Source organism: Centruroides vittatus, unplaced genomic scaffold (genome assembly GCF_030686945.1).
Source record: "Centruroides vittatus isolate TY-2023 unplaced genomic scaffold, ASM3068694v2 contig_970, whole genome shotgun sequence".
Taxonomy (NCBI): domain Eukaryota; kingdom Metazoa; phylum Arthropoda; class Arachnida; order Scorpiones; family Buthidae; genus Centruroides; species Centruroides vittatus.
The window spans coordinates 1,022,846-1,037,715 of NW_027122643.1; the positions used below are offsets into that span (position 1 = coordinate 1,022,846).

Here is a 14,870-nt window from a genome sequence, read left to right on the forward strand (position 1 = left end):
GCGATATCACTTCTTACTTTTCTGATATATTTTATTTGGTAATGTCTTATTCTTATCTAAATAATGACCGTTCTTTTTATTCTTCTTTACGAATAAAATCGGAATGTAGCATTATCTTCCTATTCGTATTGTAATTTTCGAATCTATTAAGTAAAGTATTTTATTATTATATTAAATTTTTTTATTTATGTCTAAAAATCTCGTTTTAAAATTTCATGATTTTGTATGATATATTCAAGAAGATTATAAATAATAAATGGTGTTTTATTTTTACTATTTATTTTACGAACTTGTTAGGCTATAGAAAACTTTTAATGAAAGAAACAAATATTAAAAAAATTATTATTAAGCGTTCGAGAAGACAGGAACCATGATAAATTTTAAAATAATATCTAGATCGAAGGTTCAGCAAAATTATTATTGGGTTAGAATGAGTTGTCAGTGGCAGAAAATAGCAAAATCAAAAATAACGATGCTATTAAGAAATGATTTATTGATCCTTTACACTAGTCCGCCATAAATAAACCAATCTACTTTTCATTAAAATTATTTCTTTTTAAAATGAATTTACTGAAACGAGATCAAACGATTCACATCTGACCATGACGTTGCTGTTGAGGCGTGCAACCTACCATGAGAGCAGGGATACTACTACAGCAATAGGATCAGGTTACCAAGGCAACCAAGGTATAGAGCGGATCTGCCGTCAGCAGTGGATTAGCGAGAGCGAAACTTCTTCTATTGTGACCTTATGGGAGATATCGTCTACAGCTGATAAGGTGAAGTGTGCACAATGTTCACTGATGTGTGAGACCTTTATCTCTTGGGTCGTACCACAGTGTGTCATTAAGAAAGACGGTGTTTCAAGTACAATAAAGAGTAAAAGATTACTACTTTGTACATAAACAATTCTTATGAGAATCGATGATGTATGCAGATTAGAACTACAATCACAGATTTCTTTTAACTTGCTTGATTGATGATGTACCAACAGAAATAATACATTTTTATTTATTAGAAATCAAACATGTCAGAAAAAAACATTTTACAACTGTGCCTCTGTAGTGCTTGTTCTCTATTTTATTTTAAATCCCTACATTGGATCGACAGTAGAAATATGGTTTGAGAAATATGATAACGGAAGAAACTTTATATTTTCCCCCTTCGCTTTTTTATCTTTTGTATGTTTGTACGCCACTTGTATTTGCCAGGCGGGTTATTGGTTTTCTGATAAACAACAATAGATTGTTTTCGAGAAAAATGCTCATTCGATCTTGCGATATTTACGCACCGAAAATTGATGTCAGATACAATTGCTCTGAATGGATGAGCAAAATAAGTTAGGATATCGAATAGGATGTTTGAAAGTCAAAATGAAAAATTATAGATGTTTTTTTCAGTTTTTAATTTAGAAATAAGAAAAATTATTTTTTTAAACAAAAATTCGATGATAAAATTTATAAAATTAATTTTCCTATTATTATAATTATTATTATTTATTACTCATGACGTTTGAAAAGAACAAAGTCAAGATTTATGACATTTAATAGTCACTAATGAAAAATTTAATGATTTTAGCATTTACTTTGGTTATTTAATATATTATTACTGTAATAGAAAAATAATCAAAGTTTTGGTAAATATTTTTTTTTAAAAAGTGACCGCGTAGTATATCATTTTTGCGTTTGTATAGTAATTTCGACTCTTAAACAAATATCGTTTTGCCTAAACGTAAAACAAATTAGTAAAGGATTATTGGAGGTTGTACTTTGAAGAGAAATAAGATCTAGCAAAGCCTCTAGTTGTCCTTTATCCCTACAGTCAGTTGTATGAGAAGTAATCCTTTGTAAATATGCCTGGATGGGACACGTCTTGAGAAAGTCCCTGATTGAATATGTAATAGGTTTAGCCATTCCATTTCTCAACGTGAATGTTGAGTATGCAGTCACTGACGGCTGATGGGCTGCTTTCACGCTACACAATTACCCTATTGTATGATGAGTCAAGTAGTCCACATGACAGAGAATGTGTAAACTTCTCTACGATATTTTCATAAATTATATTCAGTAAATATGATATTTACACTAAGAACAGAATTAAAATCACAATTGTTTAAATAATTTAAATGAATACTTTGAATGAATTCATAATCATAAAATCTTACATTAAATATTCTAAATTTTTCAAATTTAATTTTCATTTCAAATTTGTTATTTTAAAATTATATATAATTATATATTTTTTAAATGTTTAATATTAATTTTTATCTTTAATCATAATTATCTAAATTAAAATTTAAATTATTTATTTTAGGTGATTTAATTTTAAGATATTAAAAAATTGTAAAAGTAAAAAAAATTAATGTTTAATATAAAATTAATAATAAAAATAATATGAAATGATTAAAGATTAAATTTCTATGAAGGAAAAATGAAAAGATAAAAATGAATTATAAAGTTGTTTATTAAAGATGTTTTTTATGAAATATTTAAAAGAAACGTATTGTTTCCTTCTTTTATTTTGTGTTATCTTTTGAAAAGAATGCCCGATTTTTTTTATAGTTGTTGTTCCATTTCTTTGTTGAAATAGTAAGAGACGATTTAAATAAGATGATTTTCGTTAGTACCACTAATGACATCGCACATTACCATCACACAATTTAATGTTCAAATAGCGTATTGCCTGTGATTACACTTACAGCTGTTCACAGACTGTGTTTTTAATTAAATCATCTGTTTATCACAAATTGCCCCTTTACCCGAAGGACATTAGGAAAGAATTGTTTCAAACTCCTACCAGAGAAATAGTTAATAAAGAAATTTTTCTAATGGCTTGTATGATGCAAAAACGTCATTTTTACAGCCAGACTTTATGACTCACTTTACGGTTAAATATAACAACGTTTACTATCGTTTCTTCAGAGAATATCAGCAAGATTCAATCTCGTTGCTTCTTTTTCAACGTTGCCTGTTGAAACCAGAAAGTTCTGTCCTTTCTGATTGTGTTGTTTGAAGTTGTGGAAATTTTATATTTGTTAAGTTCAACGATCTCAATGAAAAATTGATTATTTGTTGTAATATAAAGCTTTTGAGTATACACTAATACTTTATTGTGTATCAATTACATTTATATAATAAATTTATTTAATTATTGATTATAAACTCATTTGACGATAATGTCAATTAAATTACTACTATTATTTTACAAATTGAGTACATTTTTATATTTAAATCTGTGTAATTTGTAATTAACTATACAGATTTTCCGACCGGAAACATTATTAATTTGAAACTTTTTCGGCTTAATATATATTTATTAATTTTTTAAAAATGTTAATTTACTATGAAATATAATTTGAAATATTTTAACATTATTATAAACGCAAATTTGTTTAAAATGTTGATTTGACTTGATAACATAAAAAATTTATTTAGTTAAGAGTGAAAGAAATACTGTTTACCTTTAAATAAACCTAAAGATACTTGTGATGAATATGTACATAATTTTCTGACTGAAATATAAAAGAAAAATATTTGATATAAATTGAATTTTAAAAGAGTTTAATTTACATTTCAGTGGTCCAGGTGCATTATGTTGTTGACGTATATGATGAATTCGTCATTAAGGGAAACACAGCTGTTTTCAGGTGTAATATTCCCAGTTTAGTCAGGGATTACGTTACCGTTACTTCGTGGATACAAGATTCATCTTTTGTCATCCGTTCAACCGCTCTTACAGGTGAGTAAACTAAATAAATAAATAAAATAAAAGTTAACTCTTATATAAAAAACTTATCTATATATATAACAAATAATTAAAACTCTTATATGTCACATTATGAATCTACCTTTTTGTTATAAAAGTGTGATATTCTTTTTTAGAAGTCATAAAAAGTGTTGATAGTTGAAACAGTATATGGGTCCATAAAAGGGCTGTATAACCATGAACCGTCTCAGTAACGATGGAGTGGTAGTAGTGCAGAAACTTCGCTTGTATCATAAAGCTGCAAATTCAAATCCCATCTGAAGTTTCGATATTTTATGTTGTATCTATTTTTTAGTTTTTAACTCATGAATGTGATATAACCTTTCTAATAGCCTCATTTATCTCGATATTGAATCGCACAAATAAGGTGATCTTATTTGATAAAGAATTTAAATTTAAATATGGTTTTAATAAATATTTTATATATTTTAGAATAATGAATTCTAAAGCTTTTTACATTAATATTTATTACGGATTAAGTCGATTCCTAATGCTTTTAATAATTTAAAATTACAATTTTTTTTCCTTAGATATTAAATTTGAATTTGCGAATTTTAGTTTTTTATTTTTGATATGAAAGTTAAATTTAGTTGCTTAATTCTGTGGAGGGATATAAAAATTTTCGATCCTAGAAATATTATTATTTGTAATTTTTGTCATTTTTTTTTAAATTTATATACTTTCTAAGTATTAGAAAATATTTTATTAAATAAATAAATTAGTTTGAAGATATTTTTAAAATATTTATCTTTGGTATGTTTTGTATTTATTTGATATTGAAGACCGATAATGTAAATTGTAAAATATTTACTTTCGTTTTGCTCTTTGTTATGTAGAATAAAAATATTTTTACGTTTTTTTTTGAACTCCTGAAATGATATTACATAAAGAACAAATTTCCACATTTTCTTTAATATAATTTTTCTTTATTGATAAAGTATTACATAAGAGCAATACTAGAGAGATAAACCTATATTTACCTCTTAGGTTTTTTATTTTTATTTTTAAGATATCTATAATTACCAGATTCTTTCCCAATTACTTAACATGCTCTTTCCCAGAGCTAAATTTTATTAGTTCTTCACCTAGTTCAATTGGAAACAATCAGCAACTACTTTTCTTTTTGCTATTTAGGAGAAAAATTTTGTTGACGTTTGCTCCAATTACATTAATAAAGGAATAGAACGGTGACGACTTCTCGTCTTTATATTCTTATCTTGACGATATAATTTCTTTTCTGATCTACAGTGCACTTTCTATTTTTGTTTTGTTTTGGAATTGCAAAAAATATTTGTTTTCATCTTTTTCTGTTGTTCATATAACTTTGAATCAAAGAAGATTGGTACTCAGTGTATTTCAGTTCAAACTATTCTCTTGGTAGCAATAACAAAATTTCTCTGAATGAGCTCCTTACTCTTTGCAGATCATTGCGCTAAAGTTACCTAATTCATATGTTTGTTCATTACAAATTGCACTCTTACACCTATGGGAGACATTCATACCTGAATACAAAGATTAATATAATAATTTACATCTGGCTTTCTTGCTTATCTCGATGTTTATCTCATTGTATCACATATTTTTAATGCTAATTATAAATGTTGAATGTGTAGCTTATTTCCTGCATAAGAACAGATCCATCAACGAAATCGTTTATTTGTCTACCAGACATTAGTATTGCAAGATAAATTATTAGAAAAATAAACAGATCTTGATACTATCTTTTATAAAAATTAAAATTATTTTTAGATTAAACTTTTTATAAAATTAAATAGTTTTAGAGGAATATTTTTCTCTAAAATTTATATTGTATTGGCCTGGATGCTACTCATGTGTTTTCTTATTGTTCATTGTTCGATCAGTAGTATTGAAATACTTTTTTAAATAGAGCTTTTGTGTTATTAAGAATAAAGCTTTCTTTATATAAAAGTAATTTTACGATTTCAAATGAATATAAAATTGTGTAACTTCGGAAATAGGTGCCCGCATTGTATTGAAAATTCATGCACTTTAAGTTAGGTATTCAATTTAGAACTTTCGATCGTAAAAAGGAAAGTTATAATTGATTGATATATATTTATTTTTTAAAGATATTTTTAAAAATTAAGGAAATATTAATATTTTTCTACATTAAATAATGCATTATGTTATTTACTTATATATACAGTAGGCCTACGTATAGCTATATTATTATGAAAGGTGTGTGTGTCTGTGTTTGTATATATATACAAACACACTGCATTAATAACTTTTCCAGATCTCCTCTTTTGAAAACTCTAAATTAAAAATCGTGGTTGATATTTTAAAAATTTCCTAGATACACAGAGAAATAACGTCTAGATATAATGCGTTCTACTAAAGTGAATTTCATGAATATTGCTTCCGAATTTGATTATTTCTTGTGATACTAGAAATTCAAGAACTCTGTCGGATATTATGTTGTATCAAAATTGAAATCAGTAAACTACATCAAAAAGATCGATAAATCTTTCTTCTCATTGAGTTTTCGTGGAGTGAAGTTTGTTTATTCATTTTCTTTTCCACCAGACATTCACAAACAAGCAGAATAAAACTCGGAGGAAAAGACAATAGACAACTGTTAAGCAAACGACTGAAAGCATGCCTACTGGCAAATAATGATACTATCGGTGAAACAAAATTACAAGTTATCTATCTATTGCCATCTAATGAACAAACAGAGAACTAAGGTAAACCCAGAGTATCTGAGGGCCTCAGAGAATCATATCTCAAATCGCTACAAGCGGCTCTCAAATTTCAAATTCTGCTGAAAGTTTCTTTCAATATATATAGAGAAAAACGTACAAAATAACTGATTTGTATTGAATTTTTAAGAAATAATTATAAGAAATGACATTATCAGATAGGAAAAGTATTCCAAAAGTATACTTTTATGAAAATTATATCTAATGTTAGAAATATGGAAAATTTTTATTATTTGAGTGATTGATATTGCAAATATTAGATATTTATACTATAGATAAATTCTGCCATTGGAAACTATTAGGTGTTAGATATTCTACAGAGCTTATACAATTTGTCACATTGATAAACGTGTACAAAGATAATGCTGTAAGATAGAAAGATTAAAGTTTAATGAAATTTCGGATTTTGTAATCTGTTTCTAACTTTTGCTTACCAAATTCTTTTAAAGTAACGTGCTAATATTTTAATAAAGATTTAATTTTGTAATTTATAAGTATTGCAGTTAATTAAAGTTTAATTGCAAAATCAATTTAATAAAAGATACAACTACTTTTTGATTGTTTATTACAACATTAAGGGAACTCTAAATATTGATGAGAAAGTTGTTATTTTTCTATTGAAACTTTTCTTTGGAAAAATTTCAATTGATGAAAATTTTAGAGGATTGCTTTAGAGGATTGCTTTAGGTAATAATGGTAAGAAAATTGTGTTTAGTCGTATAATTTACTTATTGAAATTAATATCTTAAAATCGAATAAATAGAAATATATTTTTATTGAAGAAAAAAACCTATAATATATTTTTTAATTTAAAATGCATTAGTTGAAATTAATTGAAAATAATATATTTAAAATTTTAACGTAAATATTTAATAGGACTCGTTCATTTTTATTTTAATTTATCACTTAAATATAAAGAAGATTGTGTTTTGAATGATTTAGAATGTTTTTTCTGGCTTGTCTTATCAAAAAAAATTCTTACATAGATAATTAAACTAATAATTAATTAGGACAAAAACTTATTTACATCTTGAAATTCAGTTAAATTTATTCGCCTAAGATTTTCAAGAATTTTAAATATTAATTAGAATTAAATAGTAATTTAATTTAAAAAGTGAATAATATTTACAGACAGACGTCTGTAAATATAAAGAGATTCTTCCTCTGCTATTAAGAATGCATTCAAGGAAATAAACTCTTCGCTAACACTAAATAAACACTATACAATCTTCTACTTGTGCCAGTATTCTCACAAGTTTAATACAATTTCATCAACCATTATTCGTCATTCACTATTTTAAATGTTGTTGATTATTTTTAGTTTACTTTTATTCAAGACTAGATCTAAACCTCGATTTAATTTCTAAAGTAAATTCTTAAGTCTTAGTTACATTTAAAACTAGAAATGAACTTTTGTATTCTAAATATAAATATAGGATTTGATATTAGTAAAATTGAATAAAGTAGTATAATCTTTAAAGGCGTAAAAAGGCATAAAAGTTTAATGTATAATAACACAGTATATACTCAGCACTTTGAATATGCTAAGTCAGATTGTTGAGTTATTATCTTAAAAGGTTTGTGTAAGGATATGTCTTTATCCTCAGGTTATAGAGATTAGGCGTGAAGATTTCTCTTTCATTTCTAGTTTTCTCTTTCACAAATCTGCGTGATGTTACCTATGGATACAATTTATTTTAGAAACCCTCAATAGGCAATAGAATACAAATAGCGTGTCTTAAGTTTCTTTTTGCAAAATGTTATTGAATATCGTTCTTTTAGGGATGAAAGTTTCAGTATAATTTAGGAAGTAATTCATAATTTATTCGATATTCCTTAATTATTTTTAATTAGAATTTCATGCAACTATTTAATTGAGCATAAGAATATATAAACAACAGAAAAATTTAAAAAACCTGTCATATTAAAATGATTTACGAAATGTTTGCATACGCTATTCTTTATTAAATGAAATTTTCTGTAATAGAGATATTATTTATTTATAATTTCCGAATGCAATATGTGCATAAATTAATTTATTAAGCAAATGTAAATATTAAAATAATCAATGTTGTAGTGACGTACGAGTACGAGTAGGAATAAGTTTTCTAAAAATTCTTTTCATTTATATTAAAATGAGGAATTGAAAAAAGCAATTTTAAGTATACTTTAATTTCAATATTCGATATAGTATAAGGATGTCTGAAATAATAAATTTTTTACCTGCGTATAAAAAGCTTGATTGCTTTAGGATATTTTTTTTTTTGCTTTTTAAGAAAATAAAGAAGGAATATATTAATGAAAGTTTTCATAATTTTTCATGACATAGACTACTTTAATAATTACAAAAAATACTTGAAAATTATATCTAATTATTACATTTTATTCAAAGTTTAAATGTAAAAATATGCTATAAACCACAAGAAACATTTATGTTCGTAACTATTTATGCATTTATTATCATTTAATGTAAATTTTAAGGATAAATAAAAATTTACTTTCAGTAAACAAATTAGCTAAATATTTTCTGAAGCACCCAATTAATTATCTTTTCTTAAAGAAAATCTAATTTTAGGTAAAGTAACTAAGTAAACATATAAATATGATTTAGAAATTTGTTCCATTGCAATAATTTTTGAAAAAAATGATGAACTTAATGGTGCAGTTTAAAAGTCATCGAAGTGGAAAAACTTTCCTCCGTGGAAAATCACTTTCAAGACATTTAAATTTTATTTTATAAAGATATTTGCATTGTAAGTTAATTTTTGACAAGTCTGTGTCAGAACGGGATATTTATTGTATTAATTAAGGATTGAGAACAATTTATATTCTCAAAACGATGAATATTCCAATATCTTCTATTATTTGAAACACGGATAAACTTTTAAACCTCAAAAGTTTTTGTAAGTTAAAAAAATCTTAATTGAATAAGTTTGAAAAGTTTAGGAACCATTAGATGGACGAATAAGAAAACTATTACTTACCTCGATTGGTTTTCCATTTCTTTACTTTATCCTTTTTACTCGGCTACTGATATAAATAGGCAAAATTCCGAAGCTTAATGTTATTTTAGATCTTATTTTCTGCATCTATATGCATGGAATGTGTAATTTCTTACATATTTTAATATTATCAATAAGTAAAATAGATTCAATTCACCAAACCTTTGTAAACTAGATCTAAATGTATCCATTAGAAATGCTATCTAAAGTTCGGTGTATCTCATAAATGTAGCAAACAATAGATATAATCAAATTTTGACATAACTTGCGTTACAGATGCATAAATTATTTATAAATTACTAATAGAAATTATTCCAGTAAAGATTAAATGAGTTCGCCAAAGTCCATAATAATCATTCTTTAATGACGATAATGCAACCGAACGCCATTATTTATATAATCTATCTTCTCTTAATGGAAAATGAAAAGATAACTACAGTTACGAATTATAATCATGAACTAAAATATTTTAAATATTTTCATGAAAGGAATTTTAATTTGTGGAATCACAATAACAATTCACAAATTATTGTATAACTCGAAATACCATTTTAAATCTTGTAATCTATAAATATAATTAATGTCGTTTTGTACAAAGTCTACCGAGAACTTGTCTAAAATTTAGAATTTATATATTTTTTAAACGTTATTTTTCTTTAATTTTTATATAAAATATAAATTCACCATAACTTTCTGTCATAAATTTTATAATTTAGGTGGAGTTTTTGAATGGATATTTTATAGGAAAAAATAATTAAAATTATTTAATTTTTTAAAGCAATTAATTTAAACAGATGATTGAAAATTAAATATTTAATAAAAAATAAAATTTTAAGTAATTTATATTAATTCCTATATTCGGATATAGCCTATGTATATATATATAAATGGGAATTTATGTTATTAGTTTACGTATATATATATATATATGTACTAATTTAAAAGTGTGTATATAATAAATTTAATATTATAACTGGACTGATTTAGAATATTTCTACTAAGAAATTTTAAATTTTAACGTGTAAATTTAACAGTTTTCACAGAACAAAGAACTTATAAGATAAAATAATTCATTTATAACTTTACAAGAAATGAAATAAAATATCATCACAGTAAAATATATTAATCATTGTACTGTACATTTACTAAAAAATGAAGCTATAAATCTTCTCATCCTGAAAAAACAAAATATATTAAAATATAATTCAGTTAAAAATGAATTATTTTACATATTATTTTTTATTATTAAATTGCAATTTTTTTCTTCAATAGTTGAGAGAAATTTATCGTATATTTTTAAATAAAAAATTTAAAAATAATTTTTTTATCCGTAGATAAAAACTGTGAAAAAAATTTGATTTTTCTCATAAATACTTGACGCTAGATAATTAATTTATATATTATTATAGAAATTCCTTTAATCTTTATTCATTTATTAACAGTCGAGAGAACAAATGTCATTCATTACTTACGACAAAATTCTAACAAATTAAATTTTAAAACTTTATTAATTAATAAACAATCGAAAGTGCAATCACAAATATAAACTTAACGTAAACTATTTTTTCAACGTAACAATCTTTATTCCGTGCAAATCTTTACTTATGACATTAGCTAAGTCAGAAAAATCTTTAAATTTAATCAGCAATAACTAAATTTGGCGAATAACTTTATATTAGATCTAAAAAGTCAAAGGTAACTCGATAATTAAGATAAAGGCTGCAGAATTATAAAATTTTAAGGAAATATCTTTATGAGATGAAGATATTTTTCATTGTTTTAATATACTTTTAGTACAAATAATGTATTTACATTCAAATAGAGACATTTTCCTTTATCTATACTTATATTTACTTAAATATAGATATATAAATATAAAACTTTTCTTCTATTTCAGCTTAATCGAGGCAATTTAATTTTACGGTTGTATAAGTTAAAATTATAGCTGATTAATTATTTAATACAAATATTTACACTACGAATATATACTACATTATTATTAAACGATTATATATTTAATCTATAAAGTGAAATTTCATAAAAAGTTTTAACTGTATTTCCATATTTAATCGTGTTTTTGTTTTATATCAAAGAATACGTTGTAGAAGAAATTTAACTCATAAATTATTTATAGAAATATAGCCGAAATCAATCATTATTTACATACAAATTTATCCCATTTTCTAAAGTTTTAAATATCCATAGCAGAATTTTAATTAATTTTTATCTGGAACTTATCAAAGTTTTAGTTCAAAACAAAATTATGCATAAAGTATCTGTCAATTTTTAGATGAATCTACCTATAAAACTCGATTATGTTCCATCGTATTTATTAAATGAGAAAATAAAATTGTTCAGATGCTCCGTTTTACTCTTAAAAAGAAATTTTTCACATGGTTACCATGAAGCAATTTACTTTATGTTCAATTAATCAATTCGACATTCAGGAGTACATTAATTAATTGTTCAGTTAACCATTGAATAATATAGGTACTGAACTTAAGTAAATCTTTAAACTTGGTGTTTACTTACCTGCAAAGAAGTAGCATATATTGAATACCAAAGAATTTCAATTATTCAAAATTAAAAATATTATTAAAAGATTTTTTAATTAAGTTAATGCATTTGTCATAATTATTATTTTTAATTCCTTGAATTATTTATTAAGTTTTAGTATGTATTTAACAGTATGATTCTTTATTAAAATTTTATTTTTATTGAAAATGTTTATTACTAGTTCTTGAAATATTAATTATCTGTATTGCCAGGAATGAAATTATTTTGCTAATTTTTAATGTAGATTTATATATAAATCTTTATTTTAAATGAACAACATAAATTACAATTGTTTAAATAAGATTAAAATATTTATAAAGCATTTTTAATTCGCTTAAATACGAGTAAGTTTACAATGTAATTCTAAAATACAAAAATTTGTGATATAAAAATTTTGTATATCTAAAATCCTATAAAAGGTTAGGATTTCATCTGTCGAATGATGTTTATTTTATTTTTATTTATTTGAGTGTTGTTCTAATAGTAAATACGATATACACGTCAGAAAAAACTATTATAAAATACTGTATTTATTTACATTTTAGTGATAAACTTGAGTTTTAAGCGGAAATACTAAATATAAGAATTGTTCTCAAATTTATAACGTTTTACTCAATTTTTCATACTTCATTGGTTTCTCTTACATTAAAAAACGAATAAAATATGATAATTCGAGAATTATTTATTTTCTGGAGTGGTATGCAAAGATTTTGTGTGTAAGAGAAACGATTTATCGCTTTTATTAGACGAATCGTGATTTAATATATTATCTGTAGATGAAAATGTTCTTAGAAAGTATAATGATAAATTTAGGTAGGCTGTCAGTGTAGTAGACCATCGTTTTCTGTGTCGCTAGGAGGATCAAGGATCGATTCTAGTTGATCCCTTTGCTTCAGATGCCCTGATCGACCTGGTCTTCTATGAGTTTTGTTGAGTAATACGGCATAAATACGTTATAAATTATTGTAAAAGTTTTCAAGTTCTATAAATTCTTTGACAGCCAACTAACATAAAATATTTCTATTGCCATAAAATATTTATAAAATTAAATTAAAAAGTATATTTGAACTTAACACATTGTGTTGCATCCTTTAAAGGTAAACATGCTCGTATGTTAGTCGGTATTTAAATGTTTTGAATTTATTACAAATACTTGAAATTCCACACCTTTTTTACTTTTTAGATTCTTTCACAATACATCAGAATTTTATTATTTGAAAGATTTAGAATTATTCTAAAGAACATTCACTAAAAAAATATTTTTAGTATTCCCTATGAATAATAATAATGGAGAGTTTTGTAAAGAAAATTTCAATAAATTTTTAGTTTATTCTGCAAAATTTTATTATTACTTTCTCTAAGATATAAATTGAATTTAATAGAAGTTGCTTTTGTAAGTTTTCTTTGATGTAATTATTATGTTATCTTCGGTAGGAGATCGTTACAGTATTTTTTCAACGGGACAACTGCATATCCGTCGAGTCAGCCATGCTGATAGTCAGAAAAAGTATCAATGTCAGACAAGACACAGGTTGACAAGCGAAACCGTTGTCAGTTCCACTTTTGGAAGGTTACATTTAACAGGTGAGTGATAACCTCATTCTGTCTTCTTCATTTTCTGGTAAAAAACAGTAAACTTGTTTTGATCAGAGACATTCGAAATGTATATATAAAAATTCGGCTCGACTATTTGGTGTAAATAGTAATAAAAAAAACTGTATGTAAATAAAAGATTTATTCGGTTTATGTTTCTGATTTTGTGTCAGCAATAAAATATAAGGGGCGGAAACACAAAGTGGTTGTCTTTTTTTTTTTTTTGAATGTAGCCAATCCATAGTTACATCTCATTACTCACAGACTGTCTGCCTTCAGACTTCGGTCAATGACATGACTTTGGGATGTTCAACAGTCTTTCCATACAATGAGATAGTTTAAATTCCGACCACACAACGCAACAGATTGAAGTTTGGTAACAATTTCGTGGTCTCCTAGTGTTTCCAGCTAACGCCTTCTTGCCTTCATTTGTGAGCCATTATAGTTGCTTATTTTCTAAAGCACGGCAGGGAGGAAATGAAAGATGACATTAATTCGAAAAGCAAGTAAGAAATGAAATAAACTGTAGGTGTTGCAATTTAATGAGGAATATGAAAGCAAATTCTAAACAAACAATTATCTTTGATGTGAAAAAATAGTAAATTACTCTTATATAAAATGAAATTAAGTCAAGATATTATTTACATTATTTTTAATATTTTGATATATAAAGGAAAATTTTGAAAATTATGTTTTTCTTTCTATTTCCTTAAATCATACCCAAGCATACTAAATTCGCATTCAAGTTAACTTCATTATATCCGATAATCCAGACTAAGTGACTGGTTGCTTATTGCTGCAATCTTCTTAATGGATTTATAGATTAAATAGTGTACTTAAGGATAAGAAAAATTGTGTTCCTAACCGATTTCGACAATAAACATGTCGTGGATATATGAAAAACGACGAATATTTGCAGATTATATGATTATACAAAAAAGTCGTAATTAATATTCTAGATTTACGAAATTTCAATAAGTTTTTTAAATACATTTCTTTTTTAAAATTTAATCTGAAAAAAAACATTTGAAGATTAATAATTAAGTGAAGTAATTAAATTAAAATCGATATGAAATGAGTTTTTCATCCATTTAATTTTTAAATATGGTAGGGATCAAAAAATTAATATTTACCATTTTTATATACTCGCATGAATAGAAAAAGTTACCATTTAACAATTTTATTTCGATAATTTGTACAAAACTATAAATTCTCTGTAATAAAACGACAT

At 24.8% G+C, this 14,870-nt stretch overlaps 1 protein-coding gene across 1 annotated transcript in view; it reads left to right on the forward strand.

The window, feature by feature from the left end:
- LOC136985435 (cell adhesion molecule Dscam1-like) overlaps positions 1-14,870 on the forward strand; it is a 127,628-nt gene that overhangs the window by 32,651 nt on the left and 80,107 nt on the right. Inside the window, exons 4-5 of the mRNA XM_067282720.1 lie at positions 3,577-3,738; positions 13,481-13,630. Coding sequence (XP_067138821.1) covers positions 3,577-3,738; positions 13,481-13,630 — 312 coding nt within the window. The remainder of the gene's footprint in view (positions 1-3,576; positions 3,739-13,480; positions 13,631-14,870) is intronic.